This window comes from Dasypus novemcinctus, chromosome 9 (genome assembly GCF_030445035.2).
Source record: "Dasypus novemcinctus isolate mDasNov1 chromosome 9, mDasNov1.1.hap2, whole genome shotgun sequence".
Taxonomy (NCBI): domain Eukaryota; kingdom Metazoa; phylum Chordata; class Mammalia; order Cingulata; family Dasypodidae; genus Dasypus; species Dasypus novemcinctus.
The window spans coordinates 3,413,301-3,436,502 of record NC_080681.1 but is presented as its reverse complement, the minus strand read 5'-3'; the positions used below and the strand labels follow the sequence as shown (position 1 = coordinate 3,436,502).

Here is a 23,202-nt window from a genome sequence, read left to right as displayed (position 1 = left end):
TGCACTTTCTTTCGCACTGGGTGGCTCTCCTTATGGGGCGCACTCCTTGTGTGTGGGGCTCCCCTATGCGGGGACACCCCTGCGAGGCATGACACTCCTTGTGCACATCAGCACTGCACATGGGCCAGCTCCACACGGGTCAAGGAGGCCCGGGGTTTGAACCGCAGACCTCCCATGTGGTAGACGGATGCCCTAACCACTGGGCCAAGTCTGTTTCCCTGATCTGTGCTTTAAAGTTGCAGAGAACTTAGCAAGATTAACTCCTGGTGGTTAATGGAAGGCAAAATTTGAAAATGGTGAGCTGGGGCATTAAGCTGAAGAAATTTCCAGAGTAAACACAGAGAATGCAGCTTGGCTTCTGCTTGCAGCTTATAGCAAAATGCTAGATAAGAGAGAGATGCTGTTGACTAAACTGTCAGGGCACAAAGAAAACAGAAACTGATTCTGGAAATTCCAAGCCTCTGGAAGTCAAGCTTCCAGATGAAAGTGCCCCCTTGAGGGACTTAACCAACCTTGGAACTGGTAAATCAAGTTTGAAGATGCAGTTATCTAGAAAAGACTTGTGGAAAGTCTTACTGTCTGATGGTTTAGATCCCTGCTTCCTGCACGCTAAACCAACAAGGTTTTTGAGAGAGCTGTATGAACAAAACCATGGTCAGCCTGGAATGAAAAGGACATGGAAAGGAGAGATTGAAGGAGAAACAGCTTTAAGAGGAAAACCATGGAAGCTGAGATCTGGAATTAGGACATCACCTTGGGCCAAGAGAGGAACCCCACCCATGTGTACAGAGAGGGTGCATTTGCACCAGCAGTTGAAGAAGGTGGATGATCCTGTCCAATGTCCTGGGAGAGTTTTGCTGCCCCAGGGTGCAGAGAGGGTGGAGCACATTCCCCGAGGATTAGGGCGGTTAAGGTTAGCACCTTACACGTCTGAGAGGGGTGGACCTGTTCCCCAAAGGTTAGGGAAGGCCAGGTGGTCAACTCATTGCTCTGAGAGGGTTGAGCCTGTTTGCCAAAGGTTAGGGGAATGTTGTCTCCACATCATTGTACTAGGGGGGTTAAGACTCTAACCCAAAGATTGGGTAACACCCCAACACTCTTGGAGGGAGAGGTCTGGAGCTTGGTCAACACCCAGATGCTTAATGAGGGTGGAACCAAGAAAATGGCCATTGTGCAAGCATGTGGAGAGGGTGGGTTCCCACAAAGCACCAAGGAGAAGAAACCTTCTTAAGAATGACTCTCAGACTTTGAAATAGAATGGTGGATGCCCTGAAGGTTTACTGAACTGTAGAGGACCCATAACTCATGTTTCCCTCCCAATTTCTCCTTATTGTAATGACAATGTTTATCCTATGTCTGTTCACTTGTACTGGAAGCAGATGAATTGTTTTGTAAGTTTCAGAGGTTTATAGCAGTCAAGGCTTTGCCAAGACAAACTGTATTTCTTTAAATTGATTGTGATATGATTTAGTACTTGCATTGTAACTGATTTAAGTTTTTTTTTTTTGAATATTGTAATGTCTTTTTGGAATTCAGAGGGTGGAGTATAGCAGTTTGATATTATTGATGAATTCCAAAAAGAAATATTGGGTTATGTTTGTGATCTCATCTTTTCCTCTGGACATACTAGATTATGTTGGAGTCACAGGTTTACTTGATTAAGTAATTATGTGAACCTCTTGCGCCAGGAGGGCATTGAGTCCCCACACTTTGGTGGGTGGGGATTCAAAGATAAAAGGCATGGCAAAGGACAGAGTTGAGGGTTTTGATGTTGGAGTTTGATGCGGAATTCTTAGGTCTTAAGCTGGAGCCCCGGGAAGTAAGCCCACAGAGGAAAGAGAAGGAAGACCCTGGAAGGGAGGAGCCCAGGAAGCCTGAACCCTCACAGATGTCAGCAGCCATCTTGCTCCAACACGTGGAAACAGACTTGGGTGAGGTAAGTAACTTATGCTTTCTGGCCTGGTATCTGTAAGCTCCTACCCCAAATAAATACCCTTTATAAAAACCAACCAATTTCTGGTATTTTGCAGCAGCACCCCTTTGGCTGGGTACTACAGGTATAACCTCTGGACATTCGTGGGGTGGATAAGCAGGTTTTACATGATAAATCCACTCTAGCATTCCAGTCTCACTAAGTCTTTGGTTCCCAGTCCTTCATCTACAGGGTAGTTCTGGGATTTCAACTTAAGGCGATGTTGGCCATCTTTTGGATCATGCTTCAGCCAGGCACCTGAACAAACTGTGAGAGCACTTTTTAACCTCTACAGCTAGCTGGAATCTCTGCTTAGTGGGCCTATAACAATAAATTCAGACTGATCAAACTCTATGTGCCTTCCAGCACCCTCCTACTCAATTTTTAACCATTCCCACACATATTTCCCTGATTTCTGTCTATATAAATTGGAAGAATCATACAGGTCTTTTGGAGTATAACCCACTTCCTCACAGGTAATACTTTGTACCTTGTCTTTTGGGATCTGTTGAGACTTCAGTCTAGTTGTAGGTCTGGAAGAAAAGACCAGTGGTGGGGGTGGATCATGAGATAAATTACATGTGCCTTGCAAGCCATTTTACCTCAGGGCATTCCATTGCAATTTCATCTGGTGAAACAGTATTAATTTCGTCAGACAGAGTTGTGAAGGCTCTTTCCTCCAGGCAGGTGGTTACAGGTTTATCAGGTACAGCAGGGTTAGACTCTTCAGGTAGAGGTTGGTTGGCTGATTGCTCAGGGCAGACCATTACAGGTTTATGGGGCAAAGACTAAGCAGAATCAAGAGTTTCAGTGTCCTCACCATCATCAGTATTGACCCATATGTGCCCATTGTCCTCCAGGAACCCATATGTCTGCCAGAGGAAACTGACGTTTTGATCTTGCTTGGTGGGAAAGAAAGTCATCTCCCATAAAATCTGATGACCGGAGCTGCCATCATGGCAAATTGCTCAACTTTGCACGGCAGCAGTTCCATTTCCTGAGACACTCTGAGGGCAGAGACAGAGTGCCCCAGTGGCTTTTTCCTGCAGTTGGGCTACATGCCCAGGGCCCACATCAACATTTGGCTTGGGGACAGCTCCCCGTCCTCAGGTGCCAGGGTCCAGAGTCCACCAGCGGGCATCCCGTGCAGTTGAAACCAGGAGTGCTTGTCACGCAGTGGCCTTGAAACTCACTTTCCCTTCCTGTGCTTGGGAGGAATGAGAAACGGAACTCAAAGGTCAGGGCTTCTCTTTGGGGAGGAGGGACCCTGGAGGAGGGTAGGGCAGTGATTACGTAATGAGTGAGATCTCAAGGTGAAGAGGCACAGCCCAGGCCCAGGAGCCAGGCTGCGACAAGATATAAAGTCCTCCCTCGGGGTGGGGAGAAGAGAGCCAGGCCACTTCATCTGGCTTTCAGCAGTCTAACAGGTCAGAGCCTTTTCGTCCTCTTTCAAGTCCTCCTAGTCACGGTGGGAACATGGGACTTTTGGAAAAACAAAGTGGATCTGTGCAGCCTGTAACAACTTGACTGTTCTTTCTCATATCCTCCAGGGTCACCATATAATCAAAGCTGCTCCTCTGGGTTTTCTGGCTCCTGGCGAGCGTTCCTTTGGTGCCCGAGATTGGACATGGCTGGGTGGAGCTGCCTCGTAACGGGAGCAGGAGGATTCCTGGGTCAGTGGATCGTCCGCTTTTTGCTGGAGGAGAAGGAGCTGCAGGAGGTCAGGGCGCTGGACAAAGTCTTCCGACCAGAAGTGCAGGAGGAATTCTCTAGTAAGTGGCCTCAAGACCTGGGTGGGGGGCTCCATCTTAGCCCCTGCGTGAGGGTCAGGAGGGGCATTCTTGTCTTGCCAATTAAGGAGCATTGTGGCCAGATCAAGGCTTTGCCCATTTCCAAAGTCAGCCGAAAGGAGACTCTGTAAAATGGCACTAGACTGGGTGTCGGGTGGTGGGGTTCTTTTTTTCACCTTAAAATATTCTTTTTCATTGTCTTTTTTTTTTTAAAGATAAATGGATCACACAAAACAGTACACGATTGGGTTCTGAATCTGTTCTAGAACTAGAGGGTATGGCTGGGACAGCCGCTTCCGCCTCTTGATACCTTTTCTTTTCATCCATCAGATCTGTCCCTTGTCTACAGCTCTCTACTACTCTAGATTTTTCACGTGGGTTTGCTTCACGGTATCTGCAAAGGGGCAGGCAAGTCCCTTTAGCCTGGAGACCCCACCAGAGGGTCTCTGCCTGCCCTGATTGCCCTGGTCATGTTGTGCCTCCGGAGCATCTCCAGGGGGTGAAATAAAAGCAAGTAAATGTGAACTTGAATGTACGTATGTCTGTGTGTGTGTGGGGAAGAGGGACGAGAAGCAGAGCCCCGGCACCCCTCCTTTGGATTTCTTGCACATCTCTTTGCACGATCCGTCTCTGTGCCTCATCACCACATAGAAAGTGGCAGCAGAATTTGCTGTAGCAGCACTCTGCTCTCTTTCCAAATTGCTACCCCAGGTGCAAATGCCAAAGCTGGATTTACAGCATGTTTTCCAGCCCCCTTCGTGGCCGGATCCTCAAAAGAAGCCCATGAGACAAGTAGGAAAGGTGGGGCAGGAAAGGCAGAGTGACCGGGCCAGGTCCCCTGATGACGGGGGAGCAGAGCCCAGCGCAGGGCCCCGCCCCCAGCCCGAGCGCTGACTCTTGGAAAAGGGAGTGATGGTCAGTCTCCTCCCTTCCAAACCAATTCCCTGTCCCCATCCCCAGCCAGAGGCCCTGAGGCTTCCACGCCCAGGCACCCCTGGCCAGCTCTCCTGGGCTTCCTTTGCTCTTCTCTGACCCCTTCGAACGCCCTGTTTCCTCCATTTTCTACTTCTGTGGCATTTCTGAGAAACAAATTCATGCGTGACCACCGTGTCTGCAGTCTTGGCAATCTAACAGCTGTTGCCAAGAAGGGGCGATGTTTAACCTAGAAGAACAGTCCCTGCCCCAGGGAAGATCCGGGTGGTGTGCTGGGCAGGCAGGGGGCTGTGGAGAGAAAATCACAGAGAACACACAGTCTTCCCTCTGGGCCAGGCGCCTCAGGGAGGGTTTCGCATGTGTCAACTCATTTGCTTCTCCGAAGAGCCCTAGGGCACAGGGACTCTGCCACCCTCCTTTTCCACAGGTGAGGACACAGGAGAGGTTAATTAACTTGTCCCAGGTCCCGCAGCTGGCCTGAACGCAGGTGCCCACTGCAGCCGCTGTGCTCCTAGACCTGGCCACCAGGCCAGCTCCCGCCTTGTAAGCACCCGCGGAGCCCGCAGCGCCTTTCGGAGAGGGAGTCAGAGCTCCTCACCAAGGCGTCCGTGGCACCCTCTCCTGGTCTCTCTGCAAACTAAGGAAACCTTTCTTTCTGGGCTTTCTGCTTCTCTCCCCTTGACATATCACTTCCACTCAGCCGGGCTGCCTGAGGCCGCCCCGGAGGGGAGGCAGAGCAAGCTGAGATGCTCAGGCAGCTCGCCCTCTCCCCCACAACCTCCTCCCAGCCTTTCACCCCATCGGGGCCTTCTGGGGTTCCTGACAGCGGGCAGGGGCGGGGAGGCAGACGGAGCAAATGCTGCTGCTCCTGACCCAGGAAGGAGATTCTCCAGCCCTGAATTTTCCCCTCCAAAGTCAGCGTCCACCATTCTTTAGCTTTCGTTGCCAATTTCAGGGAAAGTGGCTTATCCTCACCCTGCCTTAGCAAAGTTGCTCCCCGACAGCCAGGGCCCTGCTTGCGTCAGAGGGGGAAGCGAAGAACCCTGGCAGGCAGGGGGCAGGCTGGCGTCCTCTGCCCAAGTACGTCCTCTGACGTACCCCTTCACCTCTCAAGCCTCAAGTTCCTGAGCTCCAAAGTGGACGTCATACTATCTATCTCATGAGGTAGCCGAGAAAGAGAAAAAAGAAAACCGTGAAAGGTACGTGCAAATCACAAAGCACAAAACGAGCGCATGTTTTTCTCCAAACGGTGTGCAGCGCGTGGCTTGCTCGTGGGCTAATCGGCAGCGCCGTCCCTGGCGGTCTCACTGCCTGGGGTCACAGAGGAGTCTGAAGGCACGGTGGTGTCCACTGCGCGTGCCCGGACGGCTCGAGTGGGGCTGCCTTGGCGACAAGCACCTCCAGCGCCGGTAGCCGCAGACATTTCCCATCACAGTCCCTCCTCGGGACCCTGCCCGGCCCCCTGCCCGGCCCCCTGCCTCGACTGTGCCTGGTCCCCCAGGCCAGGGGATCTGTGGCTGACTGTGACTTCTCCTCTCATCTCTGTCCAAACAGGACAGGGACCCGGTCAAGGAAAGGTCTGTAACTCAAACCTTCTGTATCCCCCCCTTCCCTGGTCGCGTTGCTTGTTCTGCCCTTGTTCTGCTGTTCCTTGTCTGAACTTTGGTAAAGGCATTTTGATTAATCTTTTTTTTTTTTATTTTTAAAATTCTCTTTTTTTAAAAGATACATAGATCACAAAAAATGGTACATTAAAAAATATAAGAGGTTCCTATATACCCCACTCCCCACTCCCACTCCTCCCACATCAACAACCTCTTTCATCATCATGGCACATTCATTGCATTTGGTGAATACATTTTGGAGCACTGCTGCACCACATGGATAAGAGTTTACATTGTAGTTTATACTCTCCCCTAGTCCACTCAGTGGGCCATGGCAGGATATATAATGTCCTGCATCTGTCCCTGCAATATCATTTAGGACAACTCCAAGTCCCGAAAATGCCTCACATCATATCTCTTCTTCCCTCTCCCTGCCCTCAGCAACTACTGTGGCCACTTTCTCCATATCAGTGCTACAATTTCTTCCATTGCTAGAGTCAACAGTTATTTAGTAGAATATTAGTAAGTCCAGTCCAATCCACATTTTATTCCTGTGGACCCTGGGTTGGTGATGTCCACTCCACCGCTGTATCGAGAGGGGGCTTAGGTTCCACATGGCTGATGGATGCGATTCCCCTGCTTGGAGCTGTATTTGATTAATCTCTCAATCATCTTGCTCTTTCTTAGTTTTGTATGCACTGCACTCTACTCCATTTTCTACACTGTGGCCAGGATTAGCTTCCTCAACCGCTGTTTCTCCTTTTATTCAAAATCCATCCACGATTGCTCATGACCTACACACTTAAGCTCAGATTGTTTCCTGTGATGTCCAGCTTCCTCAGTCACCCTGTTCTCCTTCGTCATGTCCCGCTCCTCTCCTGAACCAACACGACGTTCCGGGCACACTGGGCCGCTCAGACTCCTTCTTCGGAATGAGCGGGAATTGTGAACAGATGTTTTCTCTTTCCCAATAAAGGCTGCCCGTTCTGCCTTCTGTGCCTTCGTTGGCTTGGTCCTCCCATCTGGACCCTGCTCCTCTTCCCCTTCTAAGGCCCAGGTGAACTGCCACGGAGCGGGACAACGCCCTCCCTGCCGGCCCGGAAAGCCCCAGCCCCGCCGTGTGTCCCCACAGGTCCCCAGCACAAGGGCAAGCTCACCGTGCTGCAAGGAGACATCCTGGACAAGCAGTGCCTGAGGAGAGCCTGCCAGGGCGTGTCGGTCGTCATTCACACGGCCGCAGTCATCGACCCCGGGGAGGCCCTGCCGCGGGAGACGGTCATGAACATCAACCTGAAGGGTATGTGCCAGGGCCGGACGAGGAGGGCAGGCCCGGGCCGCAGGGCGGGCTCAGGGCAGGAGCGCCCCGTCCCCCACTGCTCCTCCCAGCTCTCGCGGCTGTCCTGGCTCTTGGCTGTCCTGTGGGACCACGACTCGGGGCCACAGGGAAGGGCTCCCACGGTGTCTAAGTGAGAAAGTGAGGCTGTCTCCCTAGAAAATCAAATTTCACAAAGACCCTAAGAGGTACAAAAGCATTAAGAAAAAAATACATAAATGAAAGCTTTTCTTTCGCCCAGGCATGGCCTTCCGTCCTTCCACCTAAGGAGCTCCGGGTCCCTTCCCGGGGCGTTTTCGCCCCTCGCAGCTATTACCACCAGGGGGCGCGCTCTCTCCACGCCTCCCCGGGGTCTGCGCAAAAGGCGGGCGCAGGGCTTGGGGGTGCTGGGTAAAGGCAGGGCCGCACCCCCACTTCTACCCCTGCGTAAACGGAGGCCCGGCCCGAAGCTGAGGTGGCCTTCACAGGAAGTACACTGCTGGAGCTGAGTCTGTTCGCAGCCCCTTCCCACAGCCGTGTGCTCAGTGACTCACCTCGTGGCAAGGTTTTTATTGGTCCTCCACAAAATGAGAAAAATATAAAAAGGTTCATGTATGTTCAAGAGTATTACTGCCTCTGCCCAACGGTGCGTGGGTGAGTCTGTGATGGGAGTTCCTCAGCTGTCCTTTTTGGGCACAAGCCTCCGATTGTCTGTCTTCTGAGATTACGGCCTCTGAATTCCCTCATTTAAAGTGGCCTGTGTTTAATAAAATGGTAGGGGTGACCCGTGGTCATTTTTAACGTCCATAGTGGCAGCCCTACGTCCTTGTCCAAATTTAAAATACACACACACATCACAGGCCCACGGAGTCTGAGAACCTAGAAATTCCGGTCTCTTTCCCCCGGTGTGCTTGTCCGACGGCGGCTGGGGCGTGCAGCGACACGCTCCTGCCCGGCGTCGCCGGCCGCGGGCTCCTTCCCGACGCTGACGGTGCGCTCCCCGTGCCAGGTACCCAGCTCCTGCTGGAGGCCTGTGCGCAGGCTAACGTGCGGGCCTTCATCTACACCAGCTCCATCGAGGTGGCGGGGCCCAACTCCTACAGCGAGGCCGTCCGGAACGGGCGCGAGGAGGACAACCACGAGAGCCGATGGGCCTCCGCCTACCCGTACAGCAAGAGGCTGGCCGAGAAGGCCGTGCTGGCGGCCGACGGCTGGGCCCTGGCGGGCAGCGGCACCTTGCACACGTGCGCGCTGAGGCCCATGTACATCTACGGCGAGGGCAGCCCGCTGCTTCACGCGGACGTCACCAGGGCCCTGGAGAACGACGGCCTCCTGCACTACAACACCAAGCGCTCCGTGGCCAACCCCGTCTACGTGGGCAACGTGGCCTGGGCCCACATTCTGGCCTCGAGGGCGCTGCGGGACCCTGAGCAGGCCCCGCGCGTCCGGGGACAGTTCTACTACATCTCAGACGACACACCGCACCAGAGCTACGGCGACTTCAGCTACGCCCTGGGCCGCGAGTGGGGCCTCCGCCTCGACTCCAGGGCGAGGCTGCCCGTGGCCCTGCAGTACTGGCTGGCCTTCCTGCTGGAGCTGGCCAGCTTCCTGCTGCGCCCGCTGTGCCGCTTCCGGCCCCCGTTCACCCGCCACCTGGTGACGTTGTCCAACAGCGTGTTCACCTTCTCCTACGAGAAGGCCCAGCGAGACCTGGGCTACGAGCCGCCCTTTCGCTGGGAGGAAGCCAAGCAGAAAACCGTCCAGTGGGTCGGCTCGGTGGTGGAGCAGCACAGGGAGGCCGGCAAGGCAAAGACCGGCTGATGGGCGGAAAGGGGGGTGCGGGCCTGGGCACCGGTGCAAGGCGCTGGTCGAGGTGCCCGGCGTGACTTCATGCGCACGGGAACGGGGGCACACGCCCGGCGCCCCTGTCTGTCTTTCCCGAGATGCCGTCAGAACGCTCCCCCCGCGGCCCGGGCCCCCAGAGGGCGGCAGCTTCTGTCGCCACGTCCGCGCATCTTTTGACCTGGAGTTATGCCTATTACTTCCAGTTCCCTCTTACATGCTAAAGCATTTCTTTTTCTTTTACAAACTCGTGCCTTCACACTGCTCAGAGAAAAGAACAATAAATCGTTTTGTTCATAAAATGGTTTGGTAGTGGTCTGTCTTTCCCCTCCATTACCAGCTGTCCCTGTCTCTAGTCTGGAAAAGCAGAAGGGGACGAGCGCGGGCAGGAGTGGCGATGGGGCCAGGAAAGGAGGCACGAAGGTTTATCACGCGTCGGCAGCGTCTCAGGCCCGGACGTGGGACTGATGTGTTACACAGCTACTCCTTGCCAGACACGGTGAGGCAGCAACCACTACTCCCCCTTTGTCAACAAGGAAACATGCCACAGTCGCATGAACTGCTAAGGAGCTGGCCAGGCAACCCTGAAAGTCCATGCCTTTCTATTTTTCTTTTTCTTCTTTTCTTAAAGATTTATTTATTTATTTCTCTCCCTTGCCCCCACCCACCCCAGTTTTCTGTTCTCTGTGTCTATTTGCTGCGTGTTCTTTGTAAGCTTCTGCTATTGTCAGCGGCACGGGAATCTATGTTTCTTTTTGTTGCGTCATCTCTGTGTCAGCTCTCCGTGTGTGTGGCACCATTCCTGGGCAGGCTGCACTTTCTTTCGCTCTGGGTGGCTCTCCTTACGGGGCACACTCCTTGCACGTGGGGCTCCCCTATGTGGGGACACCCCTGCGTGGCAGGGCACTCCTAGCGCGCATCAGCACTGCATGTGGGCCAGCTCCACACGGGTCAAGGAGGCCCGGGGTTTGAACCGCGGACCTCCCATGTGGTAGACGGATGCCCTAACCACTGGGCCAAGTCCGCTTCCCCCGTGTCTTTCTACGAAAGCATCCAGCCTGAACTGACTGAATTATGTGGCAAAATGTCAGGGAGAGGGAGGGGACAGGGGGCTTGCCACTGACCCAGCAGGGCCAGGAGCCCGAGGTGCTGGTCCTGACCCAGCAGGGCACCAGAACGTGAGGTGCTGGTCCTGACCCGGCAGGGCCCAGCCTGAGGGGCTGCTCCTGGGGAGAGCTCCAGGTCTTGGGTATGCATGTGGTGCTCAGTCCCCTGCAGGACACTCCCCAGGTACCGGAGATTCCCGAGAGGTGTGTGGGAGGGTTTGGATGCCCTTACCAGATGTTCCCGGGCGGGGAAGGGAAGAGCAGGGAGCCACTGGCCTCCACCTCCAAGCCCAGTTCCCTTGGGGCTTTCTAGAACATGCCTGGATGTACATTTTTTGGTCATTGTGATCATTCATAATCTTATATTTCATCCTTTCAAATCACAAGCCACAGCATATAAAACGGAGGGACCAGGTATGAATCCTCCCTGAAAACGTGCTTCCTGCTCTACCTGAAGAGCAGAGGCCCAAGAGCCCACCCTTAGAGAGTCCACTTCTTTTTCTTCCTTCTCCCTTTTCTCCCTTGCATCGCTCTTGCTCTCTGCCTTTATCCTTGCACCCCATTGACCTCTTTCCTTCCCTCCATCTTCTCCTCTACTGGCCTTCGTCCTTCTCCATTTCTCCAAGGAAAGGAGCTCAACTGAGGCAGGGCTGGGGGCTTAATGGCGACACGTTCTTTACGTGAATGGAGGTCACAGCCCACTATGGCCCAGGTCAGCAGGACAGTGGTGGACAGAAGCAGGTGGAGGGTTACCGTGCGACTCGAGGGGGCGGGCAGGAGACCTGCCTCCACCTCGACCTGGTGGTGCGCGTCTCCATTACCACCGCCAGGACAAGTGTCCAGCCCGCCCTCAGGAGGCCGCCTGACCCCGGGGGAATTCACAGACCAAGACTGCAGCCGCATGGGATCGCCCTGAGAGTTCAAGCATCCATCCTGAGGAACAGAGCAGTCGCCTCCTGCACATCCAATATGCCTCGTCCTCTCTGGAGAGAGACCGCCCGAAGGGAAAAGAGCTTGTCTCCACGTCCAGCAGACCTTGACCGTTAGGCTGAAGCGCCTGGGCATTACTCAGTGTGCAGCGGGGCCTGTGGGACATCAGGGTCCCGCCGTCCTTGGAAGGTCACTTGGGCAGTGTTGCCAGGATGGATCCATGCAAAGTAGAACTGCCTGATTTATGCATTAGCAAAACAGAAAGGGGGCAGCTGAGGCAAGGCTGAGGGAGGGCGGACAAGGCTGCAGGGATGCTTGAGTGTGGCCACAGCACCCCCAGCACCCACCTCCTCGAGCCAGAGCCTGATGCCAGCTCCCTCAGTCCTGCCAGTTTCACCGCCAACATCGCTCGGCTGTGAAGTGCCCTCTCCACCCCCGACACAGCCTTGGCTCAGGTCGGCACCGTTGCCCGCCTGACCTTCCACAAAGGCCTGTGAACGCCATTCTCTTCACATTTTTCAGCGTTCTCTACCCAAATTGCAAATCTGACCGTGTCAGTCCCTTCCTTAAAACCTTTGAATGGGGCCCCAGCACCCTCAGGATGAGCTAAAACTCTCAGAATAACAAGTAATGCCCTCGAGATCTGGCCCCTGTCTAACTCCCCAGATAGATTCTGCACTATCTCCAGATTCTCCAGCTTTGTGCTCCAACAATATGCCAGACTTGGCATTCCCTGTACATATCCCATGCTGGACGTTGTTCCATGCCACTGCACGGTGCTCCTTCCACTTAGAGGGTGCCCGCCCGGCCTGTCGGCACATCGTCCTGACCATCCACAATTTTCCACTTCACTGCCTCTGTGCCTTGTGCATGTCTAATTGCACTATATTTATTCATTCTATATTCTGCCTCCCTTGCTACACTGATATATCCTTGAGATCAGAACTCACCATTTCATCTCTACATCCCTAGTGCCTGGCCCTGTGCCTTACCCAAAGGCTGGATCCACAAGAGGTAGATATGGAGGCAGGTTGGTGGGTAGATAGAAAGGCAGGTAGGTGGTGGGTAGATAGCAATAGATGATAGACAGGTAGGTAGGTTAGATAGACAGATAGATAGATAGACAGAGAGATAGATAGATAGACAGACAGACAGACAGACAGACAGATAGATAGATAGATAGATAGACAAACAGACAGACAGATAGATAGATAGACAGATAGACAGATAGATAGATAGATAGACAGACAGACAGACAGATAGATAGATAGACAGATAGACAGATAGATAGATAGATAGATAGATAGATAGATAGATAGATAGATAGATAGATAGATAGATAGATAGACAGATACATACATACATACATACATATATACATAGGTACATAGATGGATAGATGGATAGGTGATAAATACATAACAGAAAAGGATGATATAGAGAAAGATAGATTATAGAGACAGATGATAAATGAAAGAGATAAATAGATGTTAGAGATAGATGATAGTTTGATGATAGATATAGATAGATGATAGATGACAGATAGAAAAGCAAAATTAAATAGCATTGCTGAGGTGGACAGGATAGGAAATTAAGGAGGCGGAAGGAATGACAAGGAAAGAATTCAAAGTCGTCTTCAAGCTATCAATGAGCCTGAGGAAAGTTGGACCAAAATTATGAGAATGAGGAAAAAGAGAAGCAGAGTCAGGAGGACTGGCGTAGAAAACGGAACTTATTTATACCATGCATAAGAGAGTGAGCCAAAGGAAAGGAATATGAGAAGGAAGAGAGAAGAGACTTGGATGAAGGCAAAATCTGGCTCTGAAAATTTTAAGGGGGCTGGAAATAAATATAAAATTAACTATGAAATAATGAAATACCCAGAGAGGTTTTGTTTTGTTTTGTTTTAGGAGGTACCAGGCACTGAACCCAGGATCGTGCCCACACAAAGCAGGTGCTAAACCCGCTATACCCGCGGTGCTCCAGAGCTTTATACTACAAAAATAAAGAAATTGTTTTGTTTTGTTGTTTTACTAAATTCAGAAGAAAATCTCCCACCATCTTAAGTGACTCAAGTTGAGGACAAGCCCAAGCCTCCTCGGGCTCCAGGTGCTTCTTAAAACATCTACTCATGAACTATTGTGATTAGTCATTGAAGAAAATGTGGCCTTGGTGTGGAGAAAGTGGCCATGGTGGCTGCTGGGGGTGGGAGTGGGAGGAAGAGATGAGATGTGGGGGCATTTTGGGGGGTTGGAGTTGTCCTGGGTGGTGCTGCAGGGACAGTTACTGGACATTGTGTGTCCTCCCATGGCCCACTGGGTGGCCTGGGGGAGAGTGTGGGCTATGATGTGGACCAGTGACCATGAGGTGCAGCAGTGCTCAGAGATGTATTCACCAAGTGCAATGGATGTCCCATGATGATGGAGGAGGTTGTTATGGGGGGAGGAGTGGGGGGAGGGGGTGGGGGTATATAGGGACCTCATATTTTTTTAATGTAACATTAAAAAATCAAATAAAGACAAAAAAAAAAAATCAGGGAACCCTAGGGGAATTTGGGGGGAATCCTTTGCCTTTACCATGACCCAAGGTCCCCCGCAAGGGTAATGGGCAGCGAGTGGAGTTTGCGTTTTGAGGCATGAAAGAGGCTCATTGTGAGGGAGTGGACAGGAAGGGAGGATGCACAAAACACTCTGCCCCGAGGGCAGGGGCGCTGGGTCAGCTGCAAGCCCTGGGACAGTCCTGAGTCTGTTCTGGAAACCAGAAGCTCCCCGAGAAGTCAGGCTTTGCTCAGGAACCAGCACCAGTGAAGCCAGTAGTTCCTCGCAAATAGGCACCGGTGACAGCGGTCAAGACTGCAGGGGGCACGAGGGCTAGCCGGAGCCCAGACCTCGCGGGAACGCGCTTCTCGTGAACGCAGACCTAAACCCCTCCTTGCAGCCGCTGGAGACGGTAAGGTCGCGGGGGCCATTACGAGCAAGGCAGTTTCAAGGACATGTGTCCTGGGAAGTCACACGGGAGCCTGTGTTTGGTTTGAATATCTGCTGTGGCTGTCCTGAAATTCTTAATAATTTCTGAATAATAGGCCCCACATTTCATTTCACAAAATTGACCCCAATATTATGCAGCCTGTCCAGATTCTGGGACTTTCTTTCCGCAGCAGGCAGAATAGCTATAGCTTGGTCATAGGTAAACGGGGAGTCCCGTGTCACCTCCAGAGGGAGATCCAAGTGTTTGTGAAGGTCACATTTGAGGGCTAAAAAGGGGCCCAGAGACCTTTACTCCAGCTTTTAACTACGGGCTCCTTCTCCTCCCTCATTTTAAAAATAAGAAACTGGAGGCCTGAGAAGTTACGTGACTTTCCCGGGATCACCCGTCAACCAGCAGCAGAGCTGGAGAGACAACTGTCCCAGCCACACCACGCCTCCACCGTCACCCCGCCGGCCCCCCCTCCGTCCCTGGGTGCCCTGGCCCCCACCGCTTCCTCAAGTGCATCACGCTGCACCTCCGGGACGTCTGCAGACCCTGTCAGGAGGGGCGGAGGGTCCCCGAGGCGCCCTGGCCGGCCACGTGACCCACCGTCAGCTGCTCACGGTGCAGCGTGGCTGCTGATTAACTGGGGGAAGGCACCACGGGGACCCTGCACTGACAGCCCGTGCACAGCGGTGACCCTGCAGCTGCCCCATGTGGCGATTTACTTAAGGAACCAAGCAAGGGGAGCAGATGCGGCTCAACCAGTTGGGTGCCTGCCTACCACATGGGAGGTCCCGGGTTTGGTCCTGGTGCTCCCTAAAGAAGAGCAGACACCCCTGTCCCCCCTCCTGCGCCCGCCATGGTGAGCAGCGGCCACAGCCAGCAGATGCCGCAGCCTGGAGGGAGCAGATGTGGGTCAGGCGGTTGGGCACTCGCCTCCCATGTGGGAGGTCCCGGGTTCGGTTCCGGGTGCCTCCTGGAGAAGGTGAACAGACAGTGAGCAGACAGACGAGAGCACCAGCTGGGGGATGGGAGGGGTAAATAAAGTGAACAAACAAATCTTCAAAAAAAACACAACAGAACCAAGCAAAAGGACTCTGGACCAGAATAAACGGGATTTTAGGAAGTGGGTGGAAGTATTTCCAGCATGAGTGTCCCCCAAGCAAGACAAAGTTGGACTCACGATCTCCGGTCATCGTGACCTCTCATTCGCTAGCCCGAAGCTGGGCTCAAGAGTGTGGCGCTGAGAAGGGAAGGCGCTGCCTGCTCTGGAGGCCCAAAAGGCAGAGGGCCCAGGGCTCCCCTACCAACGCGACTTACGCAAGAACCCCGGGGAAGCGGGCGGAGGGCGGCCAGCAGGCACACCAGCCGCCCGGGCCTCAGCTGTGGCGCAGGGACCTGCAGGCAGAGGCAGCGTGCTGGGGCGGGGGCGGGGCCGGGGAACGGGGCCCAGCCTCCTGTTTCTGAGGGGGACTATTTCCACAAATGAGGGAACTCTCAGTTTCCATTTCAGTTTTTCCATCAGAGTCAGGCAAATCTCACCACCTTCCTAGACTGTTGACTCCTATGTAAAAAACGGAGGTGGTGGCCCATTTCTTTTTCTTTTCTTCTTTTTATTTTTTAAGTATGAGGGGATTGAATTCAGGACCTCGTAGGTGGGAAGTCGGCATCCAGCCATGAAGCTACGTCAGCTCCCCTGAGTTGGTTTTTTCCTTTGTTTGCTTTTTTCTTTCTTTTTAGGAGGCACAGGGGATCAAACTCAGGACCTCGTAAGTGGGAAGCAAGTGCTCAGCTGCTTGAGCTACACGCACTCCCAGTTGTCTGCTCTCTGTGTCCACTCGCTGTGTGTTCTTCTGTGCCCACTTATATTCTTGTCAGCAGCACTGGGAATCTGTGTCTCATTTTCTTGCTTTGTCTTGCTGCGTCAGCTCTCCGTGTGTGCGGTGCCACTCCTGAGCAGGCTACGCTTTTCTCATGCTGGGCGGCTCTCCTTACAGGGCGCACTCCTTGCACGTGGGGCTCCCCTATACAGGGCACAACCCTGCGTGGCAGGGCACTCCTTGCACACATCAGCACTGCACATGGGCCAGCTCACGACACAGGTCAGGAGGCCCAGGGTTTGAACCCTGGGCCTCCCATGTGGTAGGCGGACACTCTACCTGTTGAGCCAAGTCCACTTCCGGTCTGTTTCCAGTAACGCCAGGCAGCTCTGCGCCGGCACGGCAGCCTCCGGCCCTGCCCGGGACTGCGGTTAACCTGTGTTAGAACCCAGCCCCCAGGGCTGACTTGTTTGCTGGAAGGCAAAGCTGTTTAGAAAGGGGTTTCCTGAGGCCCCCAGCTCGCGTGGCCCTGCGCCTCACCAGTCTTGAATCAGGATGTCAGATACAGTCTGCCTTCCTTGTTGGAGTGACATCTCCCAGAAAGCAGGGGCCTTGCCTCGGCACTCTCAGATCCTCCTAGTGCCCAGCTGAGGTCCTGTGAATGCCCCTTAAATGTTTTTCAAGTGGAATTTAAGCAAAAGTGCATTTTACTTGTTTAGTGGCTACTTCTCAAAGTCATGGATTTTATTGACCTCATATTTCGATTAAAAGATTAACATGCATTTTAATCACAGACTGGGCCCTCCTACCTGCCCCAGGCCCCTCCCCCCCGTGTCCCCAGCACAGGCTGGGCCTCCCTCCTGTCCCAGGGCCCCACCCCGGGGCCCCACCCTGCACCCCCACCCCGCGCCCCCAGCACAGGCTGGGCCTCCCTCCTGCCCCGGGGCCCCACCCCACGCCCCCACCCCGCGCCCCCACCTCACAAACCCAGCACAGGCTGGGCCTCCCTCCTGCCCCGGGGCCCCACCCCACGCCCCCACCCCGCGCCCCCACCCCACAAACCCAGCACAGGCTGGGCCTCCCTCCTGCCCCGGGGCCCCACCCCACGCCCCCACCCCGCGCCCCCACCCCACAACTCAGCACAGGCTGGGCCTCCCTCCCGTCCCAGGGCCCCAACCCGCGCCCCCACCCCACGCCCCCAGCACAGGCTGGGCCTCCCTCCCGTCCCAGGGCCCCAACCCGCGCCCCCACCCCACGCCCCCAGCACAGGCTGGGCCTCCCTTCTGCCTTCCAGGCCCGGGAAAGCCAAGGCCCACCGCTCCCCAGCCAGCGCCAGAGGCCCCGAATCCCAGAGCTGGGGTTCACGCACTCCCCGCAGCGGCCTCCGCCTGCTGCTGCGCGCCCAGGAGCCCCCTGACTTCGGGGGTGACCGCCCCCGCCCACCTCGCCTCCCAACACCTGCTCAGCCTCCAGCCCCCCACGAGCCCCCCGCACGCCCCTCATGCCCGCGTGGCCCCACGGCCAGCAGGCGCGGCCGGGCTCCCTGTGGTGGACCTCTGCGGGGCTCTTCTCGGCCCGCTGCAGGCGGCGGGGCCTCCTCCCGCAGCGCTGAACAGGACACCTCCAGGCGGGCCTGGTCTCCCCGAGTTCCGGCTCCACTCAGACATTAGCTCCAGTAAAGACACCCGGTGAGAAACACCCAGCCCAATGCTTCCCTCCCCTTCCCCCAGGGTCCACGGGCCCCTTCCTCCCACCCACCAAAGCGGGAGGCGGTGGGTGTTGCCAAGGGTGGGTGAGCGGGTGGAGGCGATCTGACTTGACCCGGAGCCTCTGCTGAAGGTACCATCTCGCTCACAATAGCACTTGCAGATTGCTATTAAGAGGTTCCTCTTTAAAAATAAAAATTAAAAAGTAGGGCTTTTCCAGGGGCTGAATTCCATAAATCATATTCACAGTCTGCAAAATAATCCACAGGGGTCTGATGGCAGGCAGGGAGGACAATTCAGCCTTGACCTTCACCGTATGTAGGTTAAACACGCAGCCTCTGCACACCTCTACCCCAGCCCCGAGCTGCACCTGGAGCCTCAGGAGACGTACAGGGGGCCTGCCCTAGCCCTGCCCCAGCCCTGCCCGAGCCCTGCCCCAGCCCTGCCCCAGCCCTGCCCGAGCCCTGCCCCAGCCCTGCCCCAGCCCTGCCCGAGCCCTGCCCCAGCCCTGCCCCAGCCCTGCCCCAGCCCTGCCCCAGCCCTGCCCGAGCCCTGCCCCAGCCCTGCCCCAGCCCTGCCCCAGCCCTGCCCCAGCCCTGCCCTCACTGAGCCGCAGCCCTGGCAGGGGGAGCCTGGGCACACAGGTAACGGCGTGGGCTGTCACGGAGCGCTGCTCCCAACTGCCCGGCCCTAGCCCGCTAGGGCAGCGCCTCAGGGCAATACCTTCCATGGACAGATGTGCACCAAACACCCCGGGTGCCCAGTACCGGGGAGGCCTGGGGCTTGTCAGTCCTTTCGCCTGGGATGGAAACCCTCTGAATACGCGGGGCTATGCCAGCGTGAGCCCTCGCGCCCCGAGGTCTCTTCCCAGCCTTCCCAAAGCCAGGGCAGCGTCCCTCCGAAAGCCGCGGCTTCCAGTTCGAGGCCGGCTCAAGGAGAGGCCAAGCAAAGCTCAGTGTCCCTGCTGCTGGGACGAGGCAGGTCACCAGACGGACCAGAGGGCCGTGAGCAGCAGATCGGGCCCTCGGGGCGGCTGGAAATTGAAAGCCACTGGAATTTGCTTTGGGGCAGCAGAGGGGACGTGCACACCCAGGCTGGCAGCAGGGAATCATCATCTGCAAAGCACTGGGAGCTCTGGAAACACAAGAGCCACACGCTAGGTGTCTGTGCTCTCCCTCTCTCTCCAGGGCCCAAAATGCACAGGACCGAAGAATTACAAGGGCAGCTGAGAAGAGGAGTAAAGCATGGAATTTCCCCCCTCACCCCCCAGATGGCTCCCTCGTGTTTGCTCGTTGTCTTTGTTCCTTGTTTGCATTCCTTGTCGGCTTGCTGCTTCTTTTGGAGGCACCAGACACCAAACCAGAGCCCTCCCGTGCGGGAGGCAGGCGCTCAACTGCTCGAGCCCCATCTATTCCCCAAAGCATGGGCTTTTGCTTTGTTAGGGAAGCTGGGTGGGGGGATGAAGATCAGAAAGAAGAGTTGAAGAGGAAGGCAGGCTGCATTTAGCAAAGGTGGAGAGAGGCCTACGGCAGCCTCCAGTGCACATTCTGGCCTCAGCCTCTGAGCACGACAGGGCCTCCTCCTGGCCCATGCTTGTCATCTTAGCTCTTCTGCAGGGGCCCCGGGAAGCGGGCCCAACAGGAGGCAGCGGGCAGCCAAGCCCGCTGCCTGCTCCCTTCCATAATGGAGGAGTCGCGGCTTGCCAGAATCCCCCCGGTTAAAAACGTGCCTACTTGGTCCTGCACCGTGCTCAGCCCTGGTTCCCGTTAAAATCACCTGGGGAGCTCTTAGAAAACCAGATCCTCAGGCTTTACCCCAGACCAATGACTCACTCTCCGGGGTTCTAGAGGGCAGTGAAGGCTAAGAAAACCTCTGGCCTAACCAGACCCCTGGATTGCAAGTGCACCCGACACAGTTCCTCTAGGAACACGGGCGCAGGCTCTGTCAGTCGAGACCAGTTACCTCTCCAGGTGTCGCTCCGAGCACCAGGTGTGCTGCTGCACTCCCGCAGGGCCCTGAACCAATACTTAGCTGAATGCTGTTTATCCAAGAGAAGCAAAGGGCACCAGGGGCTGGTCTAGTCGCGCCGAGCCCCAACAGCTGGCCCCGGGAGAGAGGGCTGTGGCCACAGGCTGGATGGCCCTGCTGGGCAGGAGAGGCCTTGGCAGTGTTCAGACAGGAGAGCTTTCACCATTACAAGGAAGTAAGTCATTCTATCATAGACTCGTGATTATTCAAGCAATGGAAGAGCATGAATCATTGATATAAAAGCAGTGGCCAACAGGGTTCTGAGGGGACGGAGAGGGAAGAACAGGTGCAACGCGGGGCATTTTGGGGATTTTGGGATTGTCCTGCATGATGTTGCGATGACAGATACAGGCCATTATACATTTTGCCCAAATATATAAAACTGTGCAGGGCAAAGCGTGACTTATAGGGAAGCAGATGCGGCTCAAGTGATAGGGCCTCCGCTACCACAGGGGAGGACCCAGGAGCGATCCCTGGGGCCTCCTGGGAAAAAAGAGAAAGCGTGCCCGCGTGGCGAGCCAGTGCCCGCATGATGAGCCGAGTGCCCGCGTGGTGAGCCAGTGCCCGCATGGCGAGCCGAGTGCCTGCGCAGCACAGTGCCTGCACAAGTGAGTCATGCAGCAAGATGATGACACAACAAAAGAGGGACAAGCGGAGAGTCACGGTGAAGCACAGCAGAAACCAGGAACTGAGGTGGCATAATTGACAGGGAACCTCTCTCCCTATCAGAGGTCTCTAGGACCGAATCCCGGTGAATCCTAGGGGAGAGAAAATGAGAAGACAAAAAGGAAAACAGATATGGAAACCACACAGCCAGTGGGCACAGACAGCAAGACAGGAGGGTGGGGTAGGGGGAAAATGAATATGTTTAAAATAAATAAATACAGACCACGGCTAGTGGCAGGGCTTCAGCGTGCTCACCAATTTCAGCAAACGCACCACGCTAACGAGAGGTGGTGTCAGCGTGGGGGTGTGAGGGCGGCACTACATGGGAATCCCCTATGTTTTTGATGTAACATTTATGTAATCTGAAGCTCCTTTAAAAATAAAAAATATATTAAAAAATAACATACAAACCCAAAAAAAAGGAAATAAGGCCCTCGCCATTCATCTTTCCTCTTTCTTGCCGATTCCCTCCTTACGAACTGCGGTTTCATTGTTTCCATAAAGTAGGGCAGAGACTAGCTAAAAAACAGCTTGAGCCAAAGGCGTCTAGCTGATAAAATTCCATTCAATATTATCAGCAGCCGTTGTTACATTTCTGAAAACTAAGGGAAAGAAAATACTTTGTTTTGTGAACCCAGAAGACATTTCTTTAGGGAAACCAGGCCTGAGACAGTCTCTCCTTCTCCCTAACTACTGCCCCCGCCCTGCCCCTAAACTTCCGCCACAGATTGGCTCTTACAGCTCTCTGGAAATCAACACTAAATGTTTAACACTGGCACACTCCCAAGACCCCCGAGTCCGGCTTGCAGCAGTGTTCCGCTGAGCTGCTGGGGAGCACGGGCAGGCCCTGAGACATGGCGAGTCCAGGCTGACGGAGGGGCCACCTGAGCAGCCTAACACGGGCCGGCAAGCTTCTGTGAAGGTCCAACAGTAAGTATTTTGGGCTCTATGGGCCAGGCAGTCTTGGCCACTGTACTGTGAAAGCAGCCAGAGAAAATATGAAAACGTGGCTGCAGGGGCGTGGCTGTCTTCCAATACAATTTATTTATAAAAAGAGGCAGGCTGGGTTTGGTAGTCTGCTGACACCCTCTCTACCAAGACATAACTTCCATAGATTGAGCTGAGCGATACCCAGTTGGTGACAAGGAAGGAAGAAAGCAGACCATGGTAAAGACTGATATGGATTTAATGACAAATATTCCATATTGGTTGCTGAACACCAGAATGCTGTCCAAGGAACCATCATTAAATAAACCAACCTGAAAACTGGGCAATTCTCATGTACACAAGCACACACTCACACAAAACGTGTTACTTCTAGGATCTTTAAATTATTCACTATTTTAAAAGTTGTAAAATAGTATTACAAAGAAGGAGAATGTACACACACTTTAGAAACACAGTATAGATTGTCTATGAACACAGGTTCTTAGATTGGAATTTTTCACAGCCTCTTGATCTTGAAGAGACCACATGGCTCAAAGGGTTAAGGGCTCACCTTCTTCCAACTCAAAGCTCAAGATTTAATCGAACCATTGCACCTACTGAAACTGCTCCAGGTTTTGCTCAGTGACGGGCAGAAGAGGCCACCCACGCTTGCCCAACTCCCCAGGCAACAAATAATACATTTGCCTCTCGTCATTAAGGAGTTGGCGAAGGAGTCTTCCAAACAGATGAACATTTCCAAGGTGAACCACAGATAACAGGGATTGCTGAAGAAATACTATTATGCTAGTACTAGATATAAGAAACAACTTCCTGAATGCATTTAACCCTCACTTAATGCAGATATGCTCCCTGAAGAAATGCAAGGAAAATGGAATCACACTTCAAACGTACCGTGAGAGAGGAGCATAGGTGGTTGAACTCTTTTCTTATAAGCGATTTTTTCACAGATTACTGAAGTAGTAACTGACCTTCTTATCCATGGAATAGAAAGACTAAGAGAGGTATATGAAATCCAAAGATTTCCACTGCACTAAATTATTTTACATTAGCTTCGATCACCTCTCTACTTTGAACTTTCTCTAAAGCTGATATGTAACATATTTGATACAGATGAGACTGTGCAAAAATACAGAATGGCAACAAAGGGCCAACAACCCATAAAGTGGATAATCAACCCATGAATCATCAAAAGTTGGATGAGATTTCATAGGCACAGACTTGAGAGAACTTAAATCACCTGGAAGAGGTAGATATGCAGGGAATAAAAAAGGAATAAGATCACCTACAAATTGGCTATGTTATTTTAGGATGGGTATTAGTATTCGGACGACATGAGTCAGAATAAACACTGGGTGCTTACTTTGCTTATATTATCCTTCATTAAAAGAAAAGAAAGAAACCGTGTCTTCCAAATCTATCCGTATTTTGAAAATCTGTTTGCATTGCTGAACAACAATAAACTGATGAGGACATTATCAACAGGCATTGTATCAACGGAATTCTCAGGAACTTAACAACAAAGAAAGTGTTTTCATTCATAATGGCAAAAACATGCTTTCAGACAGTCCCCAAAGA

General features: G+C 53.7%; 1 protein-coding gene across 3 annotated transcripts; it reads left to right on the top strand.

Annotated features, from left to right (window-relative positions):
- Positions 1-3,105: 3,105 nt before the first annotated feature.
- On the top strand, positions 3,106-9,755 carry LOC101447815 (3 beta-hydroxysteroid dehydrogenase/Delta 5-->4-isomerase-like). 3 transcript variants are annotated; one of them, XM_012524458.4, is made up of 4 exons: positions 3,106-3,209; positions 3,523-3,744; positions 7,432-7,596; positions 8,621-9,755. In XM_012524458.4, the coding sequence occupies exons 2-4, from the start codon at positions 3,600-3,602 to the stop codon at positions 9,430-9,432; spliced, it is 1,122 nt and encodes a 373-aa protein (XP_012379912.2). In that variant the 5' UTR covers positions 3,106-3,209; positions 3,523-3,599; the 3' UTR covers positions 9,433-9,755. The 3 variants fall into 3 exon arrangements, 2 of the variants coding, with proteins under 2 accessions (XP_012379912.2, XP_058158943.1); XM_058302960.2 differs by lacking the exon at positions 3,106-3,209 and adding an exon at positions 3,235-3,399; XR_009187054.2 differs by lacking the exons at positions 3,106-3,209; positions 7,432-7,596; positions 8,621-9,755 and adding an exon at positions 4,093-5,053 and having other exon boundaries at positions 3,606-3,744.
- Positions 9,756-23,202: the final 13,447 nt, after the last annotated feature.